At 40.9% G+C, this 24807-nt stretch overlaps 1 protein-coding gene across 3 annotated transcripts in view; it reads right to left on the reverse strand.

The window, feature by feature from the left end:
• Positions 1 to 24807, reverse strand: part of LOC120726926 (exostosin-1c) — an 85214-nt gene that overhangs the window by 9982 nt on the left and 50425 nt on the right. For all 3 annotated transcript variants that reach the window (XM_040020966.1, XM_040020967.1, XM_040020965.1), the window contains exons 3-4: positions 5559 to 5652; positions 1119 to 1226 (exon numbers count right to left, since the gene is read on the reverse strand). In XM_040020966.1, the coding sequence (XP_039876900.1) occupies positions 1119 to 1226; positions 5559 to 5652 (202 nt within the window). The remainder of the gene's footprint in view (positions 1 to 1118; positions 1227 to 5558; positions 5653 to 24807) is intronic.

A 24807-nucleotide genomic window follows, 5' to 3' on the forward strand; every position in this document is an offset into this window, starting at 1 on the left:
CAGCCTTGCATTAGTTGCGCTCAGATCATAGACGACGTGAACATCGGTGTCTAATATACGCCCGTTTCCAAGTGAGACTTTTGCAGGTGTGCAGAAATTCAACTGATGAGGTCAGCTCATTCAACCAATTCTACCCTAATTTGAAAATGTCTCCCTCGCCCTGAGCTCCAGGGAGCTCGTGCCTGCTCATTAGCTGAATGCCAATTCATGTCCTCTATTGGTCAGGATCAAAGCGGATCAATGCAGAGGAGACATGATGTAATTTGTGTGTGAGGGAGAGAGATAAAGGTTGTAGCAGGGAGAGAACCGGCATTTCTCACTGGCTGTTTATTTGTACGTCCGTGTAACAAGGCGACACGGCGAGAGAGCGAGTGCTTTTGAAATAAAGCTGGATTAAGGCCTTTTGGGGTGTTTAATCTCAAAGGAGCTCGAAGCTGTAACCACCATGTTTGATACAGGTAATGCCTACCTGGATGTTCTGGATGTTTTCCAAGGTCCATGTTTGCATTTAAACTAAGCCAATCCTCTGCACAGATAGAGATAATACTGGCTATCAGTCTTTGTAAGCCTTACAAAGTAGGGTTTAGTGCTTGTGTTTTTCTTAAAAACTGTTTATTCTGTTAAAAATCGAATAATAGAACATCTGATTTAAAAATCGAAAGGTTGCGATACGCCCTAGATCCCTTAAGCTTGCTTCTTTGTTGAATATCACATCCCTTCACATGTTTCCTCGCTACTGTTGCTGCCAAATAGTGGCATAATTCCAAAAGAAGGTGGTAAAATTTCTCAACTTCGCCTAATCCAACATGACTCCTAAACCAAGGATACATATCTCTGGATATGTCTTTAATTATAGTCATATATTCATCTGCTAGAACTGAAGACGCCTTATTTGATGACAGAGTATAACTCAAAGGCTTGTGAGCCACCCATGAACTAACACAATTGTATGTTTTCTTCTTTAAATGATGAAAAAACGCAAGTATGTATTTTACGCAGATGTTATGCTAAGACCCAAAGCATCCCGAATGAACATCTGGCCATCAACACAATGTCTGCTTGCATGTGTTAAGGTGTTCACCTGTGTGCGGACACTTGTAAATGCTTATGTCTGTTACCTGAAGTAGTAATCTTTCATCTCCCTCAATGACCGCTTGGTTCCACTGTATGACGTCAGAAAACGGCAGCTCCCAGCCGTTACTCAGCAGTACTGGGATACACGCCGCCTGGACACACACATGCAAACAGAAATAAGAATTTAAAGAATCTTAAAGGAAACAGTGAAAATAAGAAACCAACTTGTGTAACGTAGGACAAAATATAAGATTTGAGAAGCTGCAGATGAAATGGGTTCCTTCTAGTTTCTTATAGCCCCTGATGGCACTAAACCCAGGATGTAGTGAGATTGCAAAATTTGGCTTTGTGGGAGAGAACATTTGCACGTGTGAGGCCGAAGCTGTAATCACGCTGCGTTACATACATAGATCTGGCTGTGCACGACTAATTCTTGAGAATACATAGAGCCACCCAAGAACCAAGCAGGCCTGCTTTGCCAGAGCCTTCCTTTTTTAAACGCGTAGGTTGCAGTGTCATAGGTTGTTGTTGTTTCCCAAAGAAAAGCGGATTTTGAAACTGGTAACGTGCAGAGAATGCCATGTGAAATTCACAGTCAAAAACAGGCTTATATCCACAGTTGACATCCAGTGAGTCAAAATAGGTTCCTTCTGATTCAGCCCTCCTTAGCTGCTGGCTTGGGCTCCCCTTTGGCAATAAATGCTATAGCTTGATATATAGCTGCATGAATACAATGTAGTCTGGAGGAGTGTAGCCCCAGCTGCTTGGCACTGTGATATCCCAAACTGGGCAGATAATATGATCAATGCTTCTGTGTGTGTGTGAGACCCTCACAGAGTGGCTGGAATGAGTAGTAACTTCATCTCTACTTTCCCTGGATACTCCGGAGGTTTGTTAAACACTGTCATTCATATAGATGCAAACACAGATGTGGCTGACAGGGCTGACTCACTCCACGCTAATTAGGTACAACCACTGAGGGGGACGTGTGTGAGGAAAGAGGAACACTGAGGGAAAGAGAGCAGAGAAACTAAGAAGCAGTTGATGCGTTACAGCATAATGCTTCATTGAAGTGGATTTTTGATGTTGTCTTATTTCTTCATTTACTGACAGGTTTTTGATGTTGTTCTCCTTTTTTTTGCTACCCTTGCACCCTCTTTGGTCTTCCCCTCTCTGTAAATCTATCAGATTTTCTCCTTGTTTACTTGGTTTTTTCAATTTCTGTTTGCAGCACTTTCATCTCATCCTGCTCAGTTTTTCTTTCTACTCACTGTGGTCTAGACTGTTGGTAGATCTGGGTTTGTTTCCACCTTTTTTTTTTTTTTTTTAAATTAAACCACCAGAGAGAACAGCATCGGCAGCTGATATTGTAGAAATCAACCACTCTCTCCGGCCCATCGAGACTTCCACGCTCCAGCGTTCCATCGGAGAATCAACCTGCTGAAGGACACTCGAGCAGGACCTGCACGTGCATGCGTGTGTGGGAATTAGCACCTGGTTAAAACAAGGTCAAATGAAGATCCTCGAGTGATAATCCAAGGCCTTTAATTTTAATTTTGCAGCAGCTCACCGGAGCCTTCTCCCTGAGAGATAAATCACTGTGAGGGTGAACTTCAAACGTTTTAAAGCCCCCTCTGCCTGGAGGTAGAGGAAAATGAAGGCCTCTGTGCTGTGTAGTTGTTTTTGGTTTGTTTGCATTGGGAGACGAACAAGGGGAGGCTCTGAGCGATGGTGTATGTGGAGGAGTGTGCAAATGTGTGTCTGTGTGTATACTGGAAAGCTGGCAGCAAGTTTCCTACCACAGTGGTAATTGCCAGTTCTTCTGTGGGCTTGGCTAGCACCAAAAAAATAATACAAAAAAATGAAAAATGATAAATAAAGAGTACACAAGTGAAAAATCTTAAAAAGCGCCTTGAAAGGAAGAGAGAGAGAGAGAGAGAGGCCGATAGGGAGGAAAAAACAAGAAAAAAAAAAGGAAGGCAAAGAGGAGAAAGGGACCATGACTGCTACCTGCTGCCAAGCCGAGTGGGTTGTGTGTGGATTTGTCCATTCAGCAGACATCAGCGGCGGTGGGGCAGGCTGCCACTCCCATAGATGCTTCCGGACTATTCACGCACAGTTAGAAACACACACTCACACACACCACGTAGCCCCAGAGAGCAGTGCAGCCAGGGAACACTGTAGCAGCCAGAGAGTTCAGTGTTCGGCAAAGCTAAAAACAGCCACTGCTGCTTCCTGCACTGGTGTGAGACCATCAACTTGGGTGGCAGAGTGAGAACTACAGCACACTGTTAAAGCGTTTAAACTATTCTCTCACTCCACTGCCTGTGGTTTCTTTATTGTTTGTGTGCTTGCACATTTCACTGATTGACTTAAATGAAGGATCCTAGAGTTTGTATAAGTGCTCGCTCGTGTCTGTGTGTGTTAATGGATCCATTTTAGGCTAAAAGGCCTTTCAAATAGCAAATAAAGACTTTATGGCTCAATCTGCATTCAGCATAGCACAAAGGTCTGGGGCAAAACACTTGCAGATGTGACCATTAAGGTGTCAACAACCAAAAACACAACACAAACCGCAGCTTTGGAACATAAACATTCTGCATTCTTTGCACTTCCCTGTTGATTGAACGGTAGTATGTGAGATGGAGCTTGTTCGGCATGAACGGTTTCACTGCGGTTTAGTTATTCTAACAGCGTTGTGGGAAAATCAGCAGATAATGCTTTGATAGTTACTGTGTTAGTATAGTACATGTGGGATTTTATCTAATTGTTTATGCAGGATTTAGTAAAGTCTTGAAAATAACAACAGCGTTTTGTAAAGAGAAAACTTCTGAATCATCTTTTTATTAGTATGTTACTACATATGCTTGAAAATAATTACGATTGGTAAGCACACAGAGTCATGTGAAAAAGGTTTTCAGGACTCTGTGCAGTCCAGTGAAAAACCCCATGATTCAGTAGACGTAACCTTCTAGAACAAGTAGCAATAACTCGAATTGTTTTCTGTAGAACTTTCTCTCACATTGTTGTGAAGGAATTTTTGCCCATTCTTCTTTATAGAATTGCTTCACTTGATTGACGTTTGTGCTAACTCATTTATCCGCAGCTCTCTTAAAGTCCCGCCACTGCATTTCAATCAGGTTGTGGTCTGGACTGTGACTGCGCCATTGCAGCACCTCGACTTTTTTTTATTTTTTTCAGCCATTCAGGTGCGGATTTACTGCTGTGCTTGGGATCATTGCAATGTTGCATGACCCAATTTTAGCCTTGCTTTAGCTGTCAGATAGTCAGAGCTCACGGTCAACTCAATGACTGCAAGATGCTCAGGTGCTGTGCCTGCAACACGAGCTCAAATCATTGCACTTTTACCAATTTGCACACTTTTGCTATGAGGTGTATGTGCCGTGTTTGGTTTTTATTAAATGTGGTGCTGTGTGTCATGGCCAAACATCTCCACTTTGGTCTTGTCTGTCCAAAGAGCAGTGTTTGTTCAGATACAACTCTGCAAGTGTCAGCTTCCATGTTGTTTTTAGAGACAAGAGGTTTTCTCCTGGCAACCTTTGCAAACAAGCCATTCTTGTTCAGTCGTCTTCTAATTGGACTGTCGTGAGATTTAAATTTAACATGCTAACTGAGCCTTGGGGAGTGTGAGATTTGTAGTTTGTAGTTTATCCGAACATTGCATGGAGGAACCTTGTTGTGAATTTGCTAGGGCGTTCACTCCTAGGAAGACTGGCAGCTGTCCTGAATGTTTTCCACTTGTGAACAGTCTTTCGTGCAGTAAAATGATGGACTTCAAATTATTTAGAAACGTCCTTAGAACCCTTCCCAGATTGATGGGTAGCAACAAATGCTGCTCTGAGGTCACTGTTGATGTTAACGCACACTTAAATGTTCCAGACCGGCAAACCAAAACCTCTGCTTTTATAGAGGTGCTCACATTTGATCCTTTTATCAGCTGCATTTTATTAGTATTCCCTGGACGCTTTAACCTCTTAATAGGTATAAAAGCAGTAGGGGTGGACTTTTTCACAGGACTGTAGAGACTCCTGTGAAACCTCTCATTATCACACTGTACGCCTTTTGCATAAAACATAATAATGTAAGCTTGTTTGAAACCAAGTTTAAATTGGCAACATTAACCATTCATAATCAAATAAGTAAAAATCTGGCATGATAATAAGATCATCTAATTTGCTTCATTCAGCTGTTGGTATCTTAAGCAAAGAGCCCACCAACTGTTAGATCCTGACTCAAATAACACTAAAGCTCATCGGTACATGAAAGTGTGTAATATGCATGAGCAAGAACAGAAATATATCTAATCTCCAGAGAAATCAATAAAACTGTTGAATCTTTAAGCCATTATTTCGCATAGATGACTGGGCCTGAGAAATGTAGGTGTAAATCATGAAAAATGACCTATGAGACTTTAAGGTGAATAACGGTCATAGCCAGCATTGTGCACAACAATATATATTTACCTGCAGTGACTCCAGGAAGCGGAAGGAGCCCAAGCGCCGACCTCGAGGCACCAAACAGAACGTGGAGTTGTGGAGGAGCTCCTGGTAATCAAACCTAGCAAAGTGGAATTATAACACATTGTTAGTCTTTATCAACATGCATATATGCAGAGGCAGCATTCATTCCTTATTAGCAACTGACCTTTTAATCCACAGGAATTATTAAAAGCAGGCATAGCGAGTCATTTGTCATGATTCTGGCTACCTAACCAAGCTATGCAAAGTTTTGTAAGACAGCAGAAAAGTGGAAAAAGAAGAAATGTTATTGTGGCTGGAACCAGTTACAGGAGAAACTAAAATCTAGAATTAGTCTCAATATTAATATGCTAACTGGTATATTAAAATTAATATTGCTACAGTCAGAATAGTTTTGTAAAAGCAGTGATGATTAAAAGCCGTCACAGTGTGAAGGCCTAATCTACTAAAATGATAGCGAACAAATCGAATAAATGCCAATGTGGCAGCACATGCTCCCTCTAATACATCAAATTTAACATCTGTCACACATTAAATAAACCAGGATTTTTGTGGCTTTTCATTTCTGATATTTAGTCATAACGGCTCAGATTATGTGCCGTCATAAATCTTCCCTCTGCAGACACGTTGGCACCAGTACAGATAGCTACTGCATGTTGGAAAAGTATCTATCACTGAGCTCATAAGTAAATATGCCCTAATCTCTCTTCTCTGTTGTAGACAAGATGACTTGAACTCATGCCAAGTAAGAAATTTTGAGTGTACCCCTCCCACTGGCTGAGGTCCACTGCCTCACACTCGTATTTCATACTTCTACGATGCACAAGATGCCAAATGGAAACCCCTGAAACAATACTCTCCTTCATACCCTGAGTGGAACGGCAACGGTCGAGTGGCGTAACGGTTTCATGGTAAAGAACTGCGGGGAAGAGTAAACAGATGAGGAAACAAACGGCCTCTTAAGCGAAAGTTCAACTTTCCCCCTTCTTTCTTCCTCCTCCACATCTCATCACTCCACCTCCCTGTTTAAGTCACCCCGCTCTCACCCCGCTCTTTTTCCTCAGCCCTCCCATGTCTCGGCATCCGGCGCTCGGCTTGTTTATTTGCAGCAGGAACATCACTGCAAAATATGCCTCCTATTAATCTTCTCGCACCCTCATTCATCTAACCCTTCATGAGTGACAAGATCCAGTCTTCCTTTGCTCTCCAGATGACAAAATTGGGCTTCCATTGCTCATGTTGGCAACGGTTAACACTGGCAGTTCTGGAGTTCAAGATCTGAAAGGATGTCACTGTTATAGCTCAGCGTTGGCTGCGTATCCAATATAAATGTGTCAAAACACACCGAACAGACACACGCAGACCTACACAAACACTGGCATCAGTTTACTGAAAGACAGGCCTGTCTGGCGTTAGCTCCAGCTCCGCTCTGATATTCCTCCACCTGTTGATGGAGCTGACAGAGAGATATCTCCACTGTTTTATGCACATGCATACACGCGTGGGTGTGTGATGAGGATCTGTTTGCATGTACAACAGCACCAAACTCCAGTGAGCAGCGCTGATGTACATTTGAAATTAATCTTCCAGCAAAAATAACCGTCATGACTGTTAAAGAGATTTGCACAATGTATTTCTGAGGATTTGCTGTCCAAATCTTGTTCCAAGCTTGAGATTTGGGTAAAGATATGCGTTTAGTTATGCATGAGCAAATGAATTTGTAGATTGCATCTGTGAAAACGTACAGCTCCTCGGTGTATTCGTGTGTCTGAGCAAAGGGAATAAATAAATGTGTAAGTGAGAGTGTGTGCCGCGTTCAAAAGTAAATGTCTTTTCTTCTGGAGTAAACACACTGACGTTTTTGGGCTTGCTGGTCTGAGAATACACAGATATTCTCCTAAACTGTGTATATGAGTGTGCACGTGCCTTTGCATCCATCGTATCTAATGCGAAACAGCGGGACCCCGTTGCATTTTTTAAACGTAGCAAGACCGAGCTGGTTAGCCTGACCCACTTCTGTCTCCGGGTTCTGTTGCTTCTGCGTCCCTGCATATGTTTTAATGTGTGTTTGATAATGCATAACTGCGACTCAGCTTGTCTGCATGCAACATGGTCTGTCTGCAAATCTCGCAGTCTGCTGTTCTTTAATGAGGGAATGCATTGATGCAGGGAACAACTAAATCATTTAAAAGCACTTTGTTTTCAACGACAAACAACAAAGCCAGCTGCCTCTCCTCCAATCGCTCTCATTTTCTTTTCATCTGCCCCTTTGTTTCTGCGCCTTTCCTTTGACCACGCATGTGTTTATTGATCTCCTCCGTCATACAGAGTCCACACGCAGATGTGCAAAGTGGGCAGTGTAGGTGTGTTTGTGCAATACACACAGGTGTAGATTAAGTAATAAATGCACATAAGTTAACAGGAAAATGAAGTATTTTATAATTCTGAAAGGAAAAATAAATTCCTTACTGATTCTTATATGGGATATCACAAAAACACAAAACCTAATCCCACATAAACAAAAGCGTACCGTTTGAATTTCATTCAATATGTGTGAATCGAATGTTGCTTATGATATTGCTTGAATTTAAAAGAATAACAGTGCTGTCCCTTTCTTTGCATCACCCTGTGTCCCTCCGGTTTAGGTTAAAAATGCTTTCATTCTTTGCATATTTCTTCAGTACAAGTCCGTTTGTTAAATTTTTGTTTGGAAATCTAGATTTTTCTCTAAAATGATTTAAATCTGGGCACTATCTGCTTCCAAGCAGTCACAATGTACAGCAACGCACTAGCTGTCCTCGTGCCACACTTAGAATGCCCCCCTGCAAGTCCTATTCTCTAAGTGCTTCAACCACCATCTGGAACATGTGCTCGATCACTTCCACGGTGTCAAAACGATGACCCTTCACCTCATATTTTGTACTGAGGAAAAGGAAGAAGCCGCAGGGAGTCAAATCTGGTGAGCAGGGTGCTTTGACACACTGTGAGCAGGCAGACACTGACACAGTGACACGCACCACAGTTCAAGTTGTTTGCACTGAATGTTCTCCCTCACACCCGTCAGAACTTTGCAATGCAACTTGGTGCTGACAGTCTAACCCTTGGGGATGTATTCATAGCGCACAACCCTCTGAATGCTGAAGAAAAGTGCAAGCTGTGAGTTTGTCACGTACCTAAGGCCTCCATCACGTTAGTTAAAATTCAACTCAAAATGTAGCCACGTAGCACAGATTAGTATCCCTACTTTACATTAGCAACGTATGACAAATTTCCACAACTGCACATCAGCCTGCCTACATTAAACAGCAGCCGAGCGGCAAAATTTGTTGGTTTATAAGTCGAGGAAGCGTCATTTTAAATGAGAACATAACCATGTGTATGAGTGAATAACTGAGTCAGTGTTTCTGTGAGTAGAGTAGGTAAACCCTGTGAAATAACAATGACTCACTTTGTATTAATGTACGAGTGTGTGACTGCATAGAGGTAATTCTATATTGTGCCAAAAAAGGAGTGCACCGCGCTGGATCCCCTGCGTGATAATGTGGGAAAGTATGCATGATGCATGTAATGTGCACACAACGATCTGCATTTTCAGTATAGTGGGGTAAACTTCTGCACATCGCATGCTCGGGTCTCCTCCTCCATCTCGCAGTCCCTTCCCCCCGTTTGACTACCACAGGGTTTAGAGCCGTTAGCTGCTCTTCAACTCACCTCTGGAACTCCATCCCAGATATTCATAACACTGACTCTTTCCCCACTTTCATATCCTGTCTCAAAATTCACCTCTTTAAACATGATCATCTTCCACATGAATCCTCTGTTTTTAAATGATTTTATATAGTGTAAACTTGTTCCACTGGCTTCGATATTCTCTTACTTTTTGTTACTGCCGGCTAACTGCACCAAATCAAAATATGATTACATGCCTGTGTTGCATGTGCTACTTGTTTCAGCTGACCTGAGACGGATGGAACAAGTATTGATTTGGGCAATGATGCTTATTAAATGACTTAAACTATCACTTTTCATTTATTTCAGAATCACGGTAGTTATTTTGGTACACCTGTGAAACTTGTACTTAACATTTTGACACTAGGTGTTGTCTGAATACATTTCCATCTCATTTGTATGCCCCTGATTGCATATTGAGTGTTTGTGGTTTTGTGATGAAGGGTTCTGATTATGTGTACATAATCTGTAGAAGTCAGCACTGCTCTGTGTTTGCATTTGTGCGTGCTTTTGCATATATGTGTATAAACACACACACACACACACACACACTGCAGCCTCCCAACTTTTTTTCTAATCTCCATGCCTCCCAAGAGAAGAGCTATAGTTAAATATTAAACATCCAATATGGGGGCAATCTAAGTAGATGGATAAGAGAAGTTGATTTGTAGTCAAGACACACACTCGCGCTCTCTTTTTCCTCTCGTACAAAAACACACACAGATTTATGCCTGATATCTTCATATTTCTATCTTTTTTTAATATGTATTTTTGTCTCATACAGTCATAGTCTCTCTCGCTCTCTCGCTCACTAATGTGCACACACAAAGTGCACAGTGCACAGCAGTTTTTCTCTCTTTAAGTCAAGTCATTGGGCTCAGTATGATACCCATATCATCAAAGCTGTGTTTACTAAGATGGCACCACTCTGAGTTTCTGACTGTGTGTGCATGCCTGTTTTTTTTGGGGTGTCTGATAAGCAAATCTGCTTCTCTTCTGCCCTGTCATCTCCCGATTCCTTTTCTCTCCCTTGCTCAAACATCAGCTTCACCCTCCCTGACATTCTCTTCCTTTCATATATATATATATATATATATATATATATATATATTAGGGGTGCAACGATATTCGTATCGATATTGAACCGTTCGATACAGTGCTTTCGGTTCGGTACGCATATGTATCGAACAATACAACATTTGTAATTTATTTTATCAATTTTCCTTCTGACGATGCTGTCTGTGTTGAGCGCTCAGTGAATCTGTGTTCGACTACTCCGCCTAGGCTGCACTGTCGAGCGCAGATCCACTGAGCGCTCAACACAGACAGCATAGTCAGAAGGAAGAGCGCAGGGCAAGCTAGCAAGACAGAAGTTAAGCTCTACTTGCAACATTCAGATCTGGCGTTTGGAATTATTTTGGTTTTCATGTGACGTATGACCCTGAAGGTAAGCGAGTCATGGACTAAAGTAAAACAGTATGTTGGATGTGCCACGCAATGCTCAATTACATTGGTGTGAACTAGTGTGTTAGCGCAGTTAGCTCGTTAACGTGTTTGCCGTCTAGCCCCATGCACGGAGCGATCGGCGGTAGCTCGTTAACGGAGATTTGCCGTGTTGTGGCGTTAAGGTCATTTCAACGAGATTAACCTGAAAGCACTAGTGGGAACACAAGGAATATGACTGCACATTTACGCCGACATCATCCTAGTGCAAAGACAAAAACAACAAGCATGCTACTAACTTTAGCCGAGTCATTTAGACAGCTGTTAGCACATGATTATCCTTATGCTGCTGAGAATATAGCCCAGAAGAAGCGGATAGTATAGCTTTTATTTTGGAAAGAGACATTTCTCTGTAATAAACTCTCTTTTCCAAAGATGAGTGATTCCTCAATCAGATACAGGGCTTGCAATATCGCTAGCCCGACGTCCCGGAGCTAGCGATTTTTTCAGTCGGGCTACCAAAATCTATCTCTTCCCTGCCCGTCGGGCTATTGTAGGAAGGAAAAATATATGTCAATGCTTTTGCATTCTTTCAGAAATGTAGCTGGGTAATTATGTCATTGGCATCGGTGAGCCACTGTCAATATGTGACATATTGAAGTCGCGTTTGAATTTGCGCTTGTTTTTTTGCTTTCACTTTGCAATCGTGCGAACTGTGTATAGAGAGCGACAGCACTGATCTGTGAGTGATGATAATTTGTGCACCAATTCCTCTGACATCGTCTTATTAATCGTTATCTTACTATGCAAACATGACAAGTGAAATCTCCCACAGCAAGCTTAAACATGTGAGAGGTTGATCGCGCAGAGAATCGCTGAGCTTATGTGAGTGCGTGTGTAAAAGCATTTCAGTTCTGCTGAGCCAAATAAGACAGGTCAGGGTGAAGATGTGACAGCCAAAGAAAAGCTTACCACAAAACGGAGAAGTTATGACAAATCAGACTATAAGGCAAAAAGAAAGTGCAGCTTTATGGTTTCATGGACAAAAGAATTTCTGTGGCTGCAATATGATGAGCTAAATAACCAGGGCTGCACATAAGTGGTCTGCAGGTGCGCATTCGCTGTCAAAATAAAAAACACGCACAAGGGTTAGGGTTAAATTTAAAAACTGTACTTTTGAGTTAAAATATATATTTATAATTTTAATAAATGACAAATTAAAAATGCATGAACATTTTTTTGTATCGAAAAAATATCGAACCGTGACACCAAAGTATCGAACCGAACCGAACCGTGAATTTTGTGTATCGTTGCACCCCTAATATATATATATATATTCGGTTTTCCTTTCTGTCTCTTTCACCCACACATTCTCTCTCTCATTCTATACTAAACACTGACTAATGAATATTGACTAAGTGTAAACGGAGAGGTGAGGGATGGAGGGAAAGAGGAGGGGTAGGTGGGGTGGATGCTCCTTGAGTGACAGGAGCTTCTGGTCAGTTGATTTCCACTCTGCTTCCTGTAAAGGTCAGGTGTCGATGGAGCGTGAACGTGCTCCAGTATTTGTGTGTTTGCATGCGTGAGCACGAGCGCGAGGCTCACAAAGGTTATGGATTAGCTGCCACGGTGCTAACAGGCCACTGTCTGTGCTTTTCACTCTCATGTACAGCTCAGCGAGCACAGTATGACCTGCATGACAGAGTCGGACTGTCTCTGTAATTTCAGCACACGTCTTACAAATTACGGCCAAAACTGTAGGCCCAAGCAACCGTCATTTACATGTTTCATTTAGTTTTTTGTAAAATGTTGCAAAGGACCAATTGATCAAGACATCAAGACAAATGAGAGCTAGGAGTAATGGGAGTTTCTGTTGCTGAAAAATCCAGTGGAATAATATCCAATAATTATGGTTTATTCTCCCAAAATATTCAGCATATCCAGACCTCTGCTGCCTGCCTGCTTAGTCATTCAGAAATATGTATGTAGCCAGCTGCTTCAGCCTCTGGGACTGAAGAGGAAGGGAGGGTCGGGTGCGAGTAAGCCTCAAAACTACAGCTCTGTCTGCAGGCAATAGGTCAGGCACTCGACACTATAGCTTACAATAAACCTGCCATCAGATGGAAGCAGGGGCAGACATATTGCCTTTGTATTTTATTGTACAATAGGCATTATTTGGACAGTAAAACACTGGGAGTCAAAACTGAAATAAGACAAAGAGACAAGTGAGAAATGTGAACAGCATATTGTAAAGATTAGAGGGTGAAAAAGCCAAAAGATGAGGAAACAGTAAACAGAGAGGGCGCAAAGACAGGAAGCTAAACAGAGTTCAGGTTTCAGTGTGCGGAGGAATGAGGTCTTCTAGTATCCTCTTACAATAAACAGAAACCAAAGGAGGGAGACAGAGACAAGTGTTCATGTTCTTTGTGTGGAAGATGTCTCTGTGATGTCTCACAGTAGCAAAAGTGCCCGAAATCTTATCATTTTTTCAACGCTTTCCCCTCCTCCTCCTCATATCTTCTGTCTAAATCTCTTTTTTTTTTTTACGTTCCGCTAATCTCTGTGTCAAGGAAAAACAAAAAGAAAAAAACACAAAACTGGGCTGATGTGTGTGTGTGTGTGTGTGTGTGTGTGTGTGTGTGTGTGTGTGTGTGTGTGTGTGTGTGTGTGTGACAAATCAACAAGAGACAGGGACAGAGAAGGTGTATCCCGATATTAAGTCCTCTCCTGCATCTGGTGCAGTAAGGAACCATCTTTCACAGACACACAGGCTCACTGCCTGCCAACGGCAGATGGACAGATAAGCTTCAGTCCTTCAGCCACGCCTTCTTCTTACTATTCCCTCTGCTTCTTTGTACAAAAATATTCAGATTTGATTGTATTTTCAGTATTTCTCTGCAACTCAGTTCAGCAAAGAGTTAAATGTGGGGGGATCAGTGCAATTTGGGATTAAAATAACGTAGCACGAATTTAAAAAATACTGAGAAGTCAGTCATAGTGCGGATCATCTGCTGAATGACACTGATATTAAGAATGAAACATAGACTCGAATGCTCAAGATGCACAAGCGGTAACACAAGTAACTACAGGAAGACGTCTCAACACAGTGGTATTGAAACGGTGTCAGATTTTGAATCCTATCAATCCCACTGGAACACTTTTGTCTAGTGTTGAGTGAATCCTCCATGTGAACTGATATCTGCATCTCACTGACAAGCTACATATCAATAGTGCCACAATTTACAAGAAAGCTCTAACCTTGTCTTTACCACACTTCAAAACGGGAAAAAAAAATGGATATTAATAAAAAAATCACTGGAACTTGATTTGATTAAAAACTGGCTTTTAAAAATTAATGTAGGCAAGATTTTGCTCATCAGTTTTGGCACGTGTTTTTATTGGTTATGACACTTTTGTGAGCTCGCACAGTTGCCACAGTTGGAATTCTAAAAGATGAATTTGACCTTTTTTTTCCTGCCAAAATTCAGACTGAATAATTTAACTGCAACTATTCACATGAAATATCTCCTCACTTCCAAAAGCCCCGTTTTTTTCATGAGATGAAGTGCATTTAGTTTTTAAACTCAAATTCATTTCTTGCTACAAGCTGCAAAAACAACACTGGCGTATTATTTTGACATCCAGTAGAAACTCTGAACCTCCTAATGTCTCCTTTTTTGTCTGTGAGATCTAAAAACAGACAAATCACGGACCCAGATGTCAAATAATCCGATTGGTGACACAAGAAAAGCAATATCTGTATGCAGGCTGAACCATATTGGCATTTTTGTCAAAAGTCTGTTATTGTGACAGCGCTGCTGCAATCCCCAAATTTCTCTCCCTTTTGGTCTATCCTCCTCCCCCTCTCCCACAGTTCCTTGGCCTCCTTTGCCAATACACAGACACACCTCAGAGTGCTTCAGGTATTAGTCATCCACCAGGGCTCTGACATGCAGGCTAACTGCCAGCTTTCTCGAGACGCTCGCAGAAAAAGACAAGGCAGTTCCTTTTACTGTATCAAAAGCCACCATTCCTCTGTGTCTCTTTGCTATCTAGCTGCAGACTCACTAATGGATTTTCTGCCATGCAGCTTTGTCTTCCTCAGTTACCGAGAGTCATTAGGGCCGACCTCTGAAAAGGGACAAGGGGCGATTTCTTTGGATGAAACTGGTCACCGTTTCCTCTGGGCTAACAATGAAACTCTTCAGCTAGTATAATGAACTGTTTATAATTTCCCTTTACAACCACATTAAGCTTAAAAGTTCCTCATTCTAATGTGCAATACAGAGAAAACACACATTATTCATTTAAAAAAAAGCATGTAATTCACATACTGCATGTGGTCTTTAACAAAAATAGGATTACATCAAGTCAGAAACCCTCACCTGTATGTCAACATCCTTCACAGCATAAACAAAACTAGGACCACCTGCTACCAGGGGGGTAAGTTATTATACACTCCTATCATTGCTCACAATTTGCTAATGCACAACCTGTGATGATGAGCTGTAAGTTTGACTCATAAATAGCATAACAAACTTGTTATATCATTTTTTCGTAAAAACAAGAAAACAGAAATCCTTTCGAAATATTTGTGAAAACTTAACTCAACTGGAAATGACTGAATTCAAGGGTTTTTTTTACCCAGATTTGAGCCGGCACGCTGGATTTTTCTGAGATGTCGGAAAGTAATCAAGCATTAACACTGAAAATGTGACTACAACAATAATTATGTCATAGCATCAAAAATTAATTTTTTATTAAAGAGCTGCCCAAACTAGTGAATTAAAATATACAAAAACATTGGAAATTTATTTTTGGTAATAACCAGTGATGTTAATTCAGTGCAGCTCTGGCATAAACCTTACACTGGGGGGTGCTGGTCTAGTAAATCTTTCCTTTTTTTTGCATGGAAGCATTGAACTCTACTTTTACAATAATATTTATTATTGAAGAAATATTAAGAAAATGTAAAAATGTGCTGTGCATCATTCTGTTTTATGTATTCGAGCTTGTACCCAGTGTAATATACCCAGTGTGAACAATTTCCAGTTTCTGCGAGACCGTTCTCATGCTATAATAAGATATTTTCATGTTAGGGTGGCATATTTCTCTCATTACTGGATACTGGATAATTACAGCTTCTCTAGTTACCGCCGCTTTTTATTTAATTAAAATTGGGACCGCAGTTTTTATTCTTCTGTGTAGGCCACCTCATTCTTTTTTTTAAATTATTTTTTATCTTCTTTGCTTTTTTTATGTTGCTTGATTTTTCTTTTGCCTTTTATATAAAGCACACGAATGTTTGCTGAATGATGCTACAGAAATAAACTTGGATTACCTTGGTGATTAACCTGCTTAATGAGAAATTGTCCTTACGTCACATCTCTCATTATTACACACACAAAAAAAATCCAATTAAAGCTATTTTTCTTTGTTACCCAGGAATGTGTTATTATCTGTATGTAGTAAAAGTTTGCAGAAAAAAAATATGCACATTCCTAAAATGTATTCACCGATACAAGTGTTTGCACCGTTATCGCATGTTCGCCTACTTGCATACTTTTGTCTGCTTCGTTTAAACCCTCACACCGCTGTATTCCCATCATTCTCTAGTTTTTATCCCTGTTTACATTATAAAGGTCCTGAACTCTGCTAGACGAGCCACATATCCAGTCCAGCCCTTTCTGTTGTTGGTTCTGGACTCGGTACTTTGCTGCACAGTCGTCCATCATGTACACAAATATACTGACCACCAGGAACCCTGTCATTACACACGATTCCTTCTCTGGTGAGCATGTGCACTAGCTTCTTTTAATATCACTCTATTCTCCTCATTGCCTCTTTGTCTTTATCGTTTCCTTGTCCTCTGTCTCTCATTAATTACACAAAGACAGGAGGACTAAGCTTTTTAATCTGATGGGCACGACCCCAGCTCTAGCTGATCCCTTCCTTAATGCTTTTACTTATACCTCAATACAGAGCTTACACACACACACGAACACATCTACAGGCATAACTGACACACCAACAGTCACAAACAGATCCACAGGAAAAAGGGATTTGCATATTTAATCATGTATTATATCAAATAAAAGGCAGACAAAGTGGATCTGTCATTATATGATTCATAATGTGTGTTTAACTTTCAAGGCTCGTAAAAGTTGTTCCAAGGATTTTATAAATGTTGCAGAGAACTATGTAACCGTTCTCTTGAAAAGTGGACAAACCGATGAAACCAAAGAGCCGAAATGGAAAGGGATTTTTATTTTTACCTCCTGCATCCATTTAATAACAGAATTGTGGTTTTATGCAGATTACAGCTACATTAAATACTGCATTTAAAGTAGTTCCAGCAAGGCTTATCAACGTGCTTTTCGCTAAATCTGTTTAATGTACCCTTAATTTTTACAAAACCCATGTTTTCCATGTTTAGCTTAAATGATTAAATAAAAAGAGCAGCATAAAATATTCCAGTTTTTAAGCAAAAAGCCCCTGAAAGTATGAGAAAAGACAGCAGCTTAAAATTCGGATTTATTTGTACAAGCTCGGCATACATACACAGAGGGAAAGACCAACTGCAACTGGTGGTATTTTGCTCTGCATTGGCTTTTAAAATTGTTTCTATTTTCTATACCCAAAGATATTCTGACATGTTAGGGCCAGCATTTAATATTCCATCTCTGTATTTCAGAGGTGCACAAAATAAAAGGCTACAGTGAGGCTACAGTGTTTCTCTGGGCATTAACTTGGGGGTCAGTTACATGAGGAAGAGCGAGGGTGTGACAAACTTCATCATGTGGGGTTTCTGGTTAAATATAGAAATGGGAGCACAGCTGTCTGTCCATTAGGCTAAAAGCACAGCAGGACAGGAACACGACCATAAAGACATTGGCCTGCTTTTTCTCTGAATGATGAGGACGAGTAAAAAAAAAAGAAAAAGGAAAAAGACAGAAAAAAAGGATTCACATATCTGTGAGACTAAGTGGTGACACTGAAAAAAGGGCGGAAGGACGAACAAAAAAAGGAAACTCAGGACAACTAACACAGTTTGGGTTGATTTGAAGACTTGCAGGTGTCTGTATTAAACTAAAACAATAGAAGTCTTTTATATTACTGATAAGGCTAAATTATCGTTGAAGTGAGGAGAATTTGGACCAGTTAATTATGTCATCACTTAAGGTCAAAAGTGCAATATCATTTAAATCTCACACCCTGTGTTTATAGAGCATCAAACATAGACTAGTTTGACATTTTAAGGAATACATTATTTGCTTTCTGGCACCTGCTATGATATGACTGCTGTGGTAGACTTATACCAGATTTACCTGAACTGGACCTTATTTTTACATAGCTGTCGCTGTCTTCGACTTTACAGGATCCCTTTATTCGTGCATCATCGTTACACATTTTATCACCCATTTCAAGTGAGAAGTTGGAAATCTTGAGTTACCTCTCAGACTTTCCAGTTGGAATATCCCCTCTAGTTGGAGTTCCCCCTCGGAAAGTTGCAGAAGTCACACCAATGCTGACTTTGCAATCCAAGATGGCGGCATCAAGCAAAAACAGTAGTGAAGCTGTAGAGCCTGTCATCTGTATGACCAACGTTACGTATTCAAGACTTGCTAAATAAGTCACACGCAGACAACTGACTTTATTGACAGGATGTTAGGCTGGTTCCCAAATAGCTTACTAATATTACTGCAAGGTTTGACAGTAGCTACGATATATTAGCTTAAGCATTTATATACATCTTACACATTGCAAACATTTTAGTCTATAAAAATTAGTTGATTTTGCAATTACATTGACACTTGCATCACAAAAAACTGTAATATGTATTTCAGGGTAACAGTCGAAAGTAAATCTATACCCAACATATCTGCACTAGTTTCTGTCTTCTGTGTGTAGTTTTTCCTGTGATTGTGGGTTTCCTTGCTGTTTATCAGCTTATAGGAATAAACAAGAATGCTTGTAGGCTATGCTGCCCCTGTGAATTCTGGGCGAATGACAGTATTACAGTACCGTATGGTAAAAACAGTACTGCAATACTGTAATAGTAAATTTTAGTATTGAAAGGTATCGGCATTAGTAGCAAGTTCTTTGATTCTTGATGTTTAATGGCAGTAAACAGATGCCAGGTGCATTGCCACAAGCTTCTAGTGCTGGTAAGGAATATATACAGTATCTATCCATCAATTCATCCATTTCCTTCCTATCCAGTCTAGGCTCATGGGGGGGCTCCCTGATGGCAGCGGGCAACTAATGGAGCAAGAAGCTGGGTACAGCCTGGACAGGTCGCCACTCAATTTAGAATCACCAATTAACCTAACTCCACCCGGAGACAGCTCATGCAGACACAGGGAGAACATGCAAACTCCATGCACACTATTCAGTTTATTTTGTATTTAACAGCTAATGTATACACTTTTATAGACTTTTGTTCTAGCATTAAATAAGATAAGATGCAACACACCCGCTGAAACTAGTAGATAAGCAGATTTTGTTACCTTTCATCCAGTTTGTATTGCTTTTTACCCCGTGCATATTGAGTCTTAAAGCTAAGATGTGCTGAAATGCTAACAGATTGCTGGTAAAGGCGCTTAAATGAAAGTGGTATTGATGTAACTACTAACAAAAAAAGCAAGTGAGCATATTTCCCAAGAAACCTTTGTCCCTGGGTTTCTTAATAGGATACTCCAGTCACTCAAAAAGCATTTCGTCTGTTCTTGAACTCATAGAGGAGCAAGAAAAAGACATAGAAATTCTTCACAGAGGAAAGAAAGAAAAATCTACCATGACAGTAGAAATATTCGGGTCTATTTCGAATAAGAAGAAGAATTTTGCAGATGTAAGTTTTAGCTCACTGGAGAAAGAAAGGTGACACAAATTTAAAAAGTAAACAGGTTGCTTCATCATTTAAAAGAAAGGTTACATTCATATAACTGCACTCAGCACATACAGCTATAATATTTTTGCACCGAGGAAGTGCTTTACTCTGCTTGTGAAGAGGAATACTAGACGAGCAAGATGAAACTAAGAGAAAACAACGGCCGACAGGAACAGAAAATAAAACGCAGCCTGAACACTTTTCAAGGTAGGGAAAAAAGAAAGAGAAAAAGTCAGTGTCTCTATGCTTGGCCGCCTCCCCCAGCGTGCAGTAGGTGTCTGCTGCAAGTCTAGCGTGACTGATCTGAAATCAGGTTTTCAGCCTATAAATATAGAGCAGAGCAAGGCGAGGACACTTCCACTTCTGCTGTTTTTCTCACCATGCAAGTGCGTAGGCCACAACCCCACTTTCATGTTCCATTATGGCTGGATACTTTACGCCACGTGCCCATCCCAGAGTGAGCAAAGGAGGACGGTGACAGTGGGTCTCGGAAAACACTAAAAAATTAGAGGTTTTTTTTTCCATTACTTTGCTTCATAAGTAATGATGTTGGGAGAGATGGATACAGGAGGGAAGGAAGAGAGATAGGCGTAAGCTGGAAGCAGCAGCAGCCAACACTCGTCAAGACGGTCTTTTGGGTGAGACGAGATAGGAATTATTTATAGTGAATTTACACATCAATGACAGTTTTCTCCCCCTTATGATTCCTCTGCTGCATGCTGAAAATAAAATGTGTTAGGAACTTATATGGACGGCTGGAAATTGTACATTTGTCAGCGTGTACATGTGTATGTACGAAGGACAGGCAGATAAAATGTGCGCACGTGTTACCCTCTGCCTTTAATTGTGTACTGTAACCACAGGGAAGAGCCAACAAATGCTTTGTTTGTCTCCTGCTTGCCTGCGAATAGCCAAATTTTGGAGCTTGTGATGAGACAAGCCAACTGGCACCTCGCTGCGTTGTCTATTAACAGCGGAACACGCGCACACACAAAAACCATCCACTGCACCACTGTCATTGCTGGACCGCCTATGGACTTTTCAACTCGACAAACAACAGACATTACATCAGGGAGAGCAAAGCTGCTTTTGAGAGCACAGTGTCAAACACACTGTCATTAAAGCTATTTTAGCTCTCAGCAAATACTCCTGCATATAGACAAGCAGCTGTACTAATAGCGGTGGTTGAAACGCCCATGCACAGGTGGGGACACAATGGGTATGGCTGTCATGTAGCAGCTCCTTTTGAAGTTAAACAGGGAAAGTTTGAACTTGCAGAGACTATAGGACCATTAGTGTATATACATAAAACCCTCCTTTCATGCACTCACAAAGGCCTAAATAGCTTTTCTGTTAGCATAAAGGCCATGGCATGTATATTCTCCCTGCTGAAGTACAAACATATTGTGGAAACTCAACCGCAAGAGTTTCCAAATTCAGTTTAAACACTGGTCCCACTTGCTTTATTTTCTATATACATGAACATTATATCACAAGAGATTAACTGCCACCCTGCAAAAATAGAGAATGAATCCCATTTTGCACTTCAAATGGCACTGACCTTATGCTTTACGACAAAACATAAAACAGTGGACGGCTGCATGTTTTATGGAGCCATCTCTAAATAGAGCCTCTATTCATAAAGTCTGCCCATTTATCGTAAACCTTCACGGTCAAATAAGTGGGATTGACTCTTCCAACTGGCTTGGCTAAACTTATGATTGAATGTCTGTGACCGTTGGGTGTTCTGCAAAGAAGTTTTTTGCACTGATTTGGAAAGTTGTGATTAATGACTGTTTCAGAGGAATAATATGTAACGGTTTCATATTTGGCTCCAAAGCCATTTTGATGGTACACTTACTCGTGATAAGGTGAATGGCATTGCTTTCTTTCTTTTGACGTAATCTAACGTGCGTGCACGGGTGTGATACCACAAGGTACATAGATAGATACAAGGCTCTGCTGGTGCAATGAGCATGGAGTCAAGAGAGAGTGGTGTAAACAGAAAGGGGAAGCCAGCTGGGCTGTTACCAGAGCTAAAGGTTAGCATAACCACAGTCGGGTGACTATTCCTTTACCTTTTCCAGCAAACTTTCACACACATAAGTAAGTAGTAAATCAGACTCTGCGTGACAGTCGATTTCCAGGTGGGCCGAAACTCCTGGACACAGAAAACCAGTGGAAATCGACGCGTCATAAATACATTTTCATAGACTACTCTCTGATTAGCATCAACCATCCAACTGAAAAGAGAAACCTTACATGTCACTGGATCAAATATGCATTTGATTCCCAAGCAAAACATAACTTAGTACATGGTGGAGAAACCCTTGTTTGGAAACACAGCAGTAAGAAGTTCCTTGTAGTTGGTTTGCACCAAGTTTGCACGTCTCAGGATGCGAAAGGCAAGGTGGGAAGGAGAGTGGTGCTAAGTGAAATGACTTTTGGGAAGCAAGTGTAACTCAGAGGATGCACACCTAACACTAAATTGCCTGTTATGAATTTTAAAATTGCAGGGGTGTATAGAGATGATGGATTTGTGTTTGTTAATCGAATGTTATTTTTTACAGAATCCTGTCGTTACCACATGTGGCCACAGAGGCCACTGTCACCACTGTTGAGCAAATTCTACATTCACTGCATTGTGAAAATTAGATTGGAATCTACTTTTTTCATATTTCCATTCAGTGGAGTGTTACATATTTCAGATGATTTGGAGATTGTGGCATAACAAAAATGCAGAGGAACAGCTCAGGTCGAGCGGTTTGGGGACAAAGTTAGAGAGGCAAGGCTGAGATGACTCGGATATGTGCAGAGGAGGGATAACGGATATTGGAAGATATGCAGAGGTTTGGTGTGACAGAGGAGGAAGCTAGAGGTAGCGTGAGATGCAGGCGGATTATATGCTGTGGTCAGCATCTGAAAGAAAAAGGTTTTTGGTCTCGTAGTTTAACTATTTTCAGATCACTATTCTTCTTCTCACTAACTTTGTTTCATGTTCAGGGGTATTTCCAGTTGGTTGGAGGACTTGCAAATCTTAAACTGCACTGCTATTACATATAGAACATTAAAAAAATGGAAAACAGTATACAAAGATTTAGCATGAATGAAAACATCACTTGTTATTTTATTCCTCCATGATTTGCAAAACACCAAAGTGAAACATGCACTATAATTGCACGATATTAACCCAGACAGACTTTTTTTCTGATGAGAGGGGGATTGTTATGCATTGTTGAGTGGGACTACTTAAGATCGTTGAGGAAAATTCTCTGCTGAGACTCCCTAGTGTGAACATAATCTGCTTCTGTGATATTTCACCCTCTATTAATAGTCACACGGTTTAGGGGTTTTTGCATATTTCATTCAGATGTGTTCTGCACCCAATGCCATCGCAAAACTGTGAGTCATGATCAAGCACAGCTTAACACTGATCTGTCCATGTAGACTGTTATTATTAAGCAATCTGTTAGACTCGAGCACAAGCATGACGTCTGGATAGGTAAGAGGAAAATAACAACGAAATCTGCAGGTGTTCCTGGATGGTGAAAATTTAAACGACATTCCTCAGATAAAATGGGAAAAATATATATTTTTAAGGAAATAAAGCTAACATCTAAAAATGTTCTGCTTGACGGTTTTTTACCTATGGAACATATTCGGTAGACACACACAGGGCTTATATTTTCGAGAGGGTTTAAAGGATATGGGAGCTTGCTGTGACCCTTTCACCGGTGAAGGATATTGAATGGACAAAAGACGGTCTGAAGTGGGCTTGCTGCAGACGTGTGCAGACAAGTGGAGCGGAGAAGAGAGAGGACCAACTACACTGAAACAGACAGTGTGGGATAGGCAGAGAACAGATGTGTTCCTTTTGTAGGGGCCATAAACGTGAGCCATTCAACTTTGAAGATGGCTGAAGGGCTGTAAATAAAAGTGTGAAGACAGAGGATACGATGAAAAATGGCTGCACTGCAACAGGAGGACAGAAAATGCAGAAGGCAAAACGCGCTGTGATGCAGGAAGAGGGTAGAAGTGCAAGAATTAAAGCGAGCAGGGTGGAAAGAAGGAGAAGGAGCAGTGGGCAGACTAACTGGTCTCTTTTCAACAGCAAATGTGCGCTCGGTGAAATCCATCACTGAAGGTACGGATGGCAGCTCATCTACTCTGCAGCCTTTGTTTTATGGCGTTGACACCACCACCGCTGCTGTGTTTTCATCAGTCAGGGCCCTGACACCAGCCCAAGGAGTCGCACATAAACAAGCATACGCGTGGGCAAGGATTTCAGCGCATCTGCATATTTATGTACGTCTGTGTTTGTGTGCGAGCTCACACTTGTTAGTCCCTACCTGGTTGTAATGAGTGATGCAGTGTTTCCCGAGATCTAAAGATTGGTGAGCTAGACGCTACGGCAGATGAACAAAAAAAAGAAAGAAAGAAAGAAGCCGCAGCACCGTCGGCCCCTGATTAAATCCTTAAAATACTCAAGTAATCTATATAAGAACCTCAGTGTGAGGCCGCCATGGATTTTTTCATTTCTAGTGTGGGGGATTATAGTTTTTCTTTGTGGCACAGGCCTTGCAGCTCCGAGGAGTTTGCATTTCAAGCACTAATTCTTCATGCTCTAAGGACGGCAGCAATATTTCCTAAAGAAACTCCCTGGGGTGTTTATTTAGGCCACAGATACAATAGGTAGTACCATGTTCAGAACTTAGAGAATTGCAGAGGTACACCTTTAAAGAAAATGCCTTTCATTTTCTCCTGTAGCTGTGTGTAACAAAACGGGTAATTACTCCTGGTGCATGAAAATAACTTTTCATGTATTTTTTTTTAATCTAGAGAGCAGATTAATTACTTGCATTTCAGAAACACAAGTCTTTAATCAAGCAGAAACGATGCATTCTATTTCAGCTTTTAAATCCAACGGTCTTCATTCAGTATATTATACCACACACTTGTGTATGAGCTAACATGTGTCATATGTCATTAGGGCTGCCACAACGATTATTTTGATACTCGACTAGTCACCGATTATTTTTGCGATTAGTCGACTAATCAGATCATGCATCCATTGGACGTAAAACGTACAGCTTATTGCACCAGCATGCGTCTGTGTAAAAACTTTAACTTTAATCTCAGCCAAACCGATTTACTCAGGAACAAATAAAATAC

Source organism: Simochromis diagramma, unplaced genomic scaffold (genome assembly GCF_900408965.1).
Source record: "Simochromis diagramma unplaced genomic scaffold, fSimDia1.1 OVJJ01000753.1, whole genome shotgun sequence".
In the NCBI taxonomy this organism is placed as follows: domain Eukaryota; kingdom Metazoa; phylum Chordata; class Actinopteri; order Cichliformes; family Cichlidae; genus Simochromis; species Simochromis diagramma.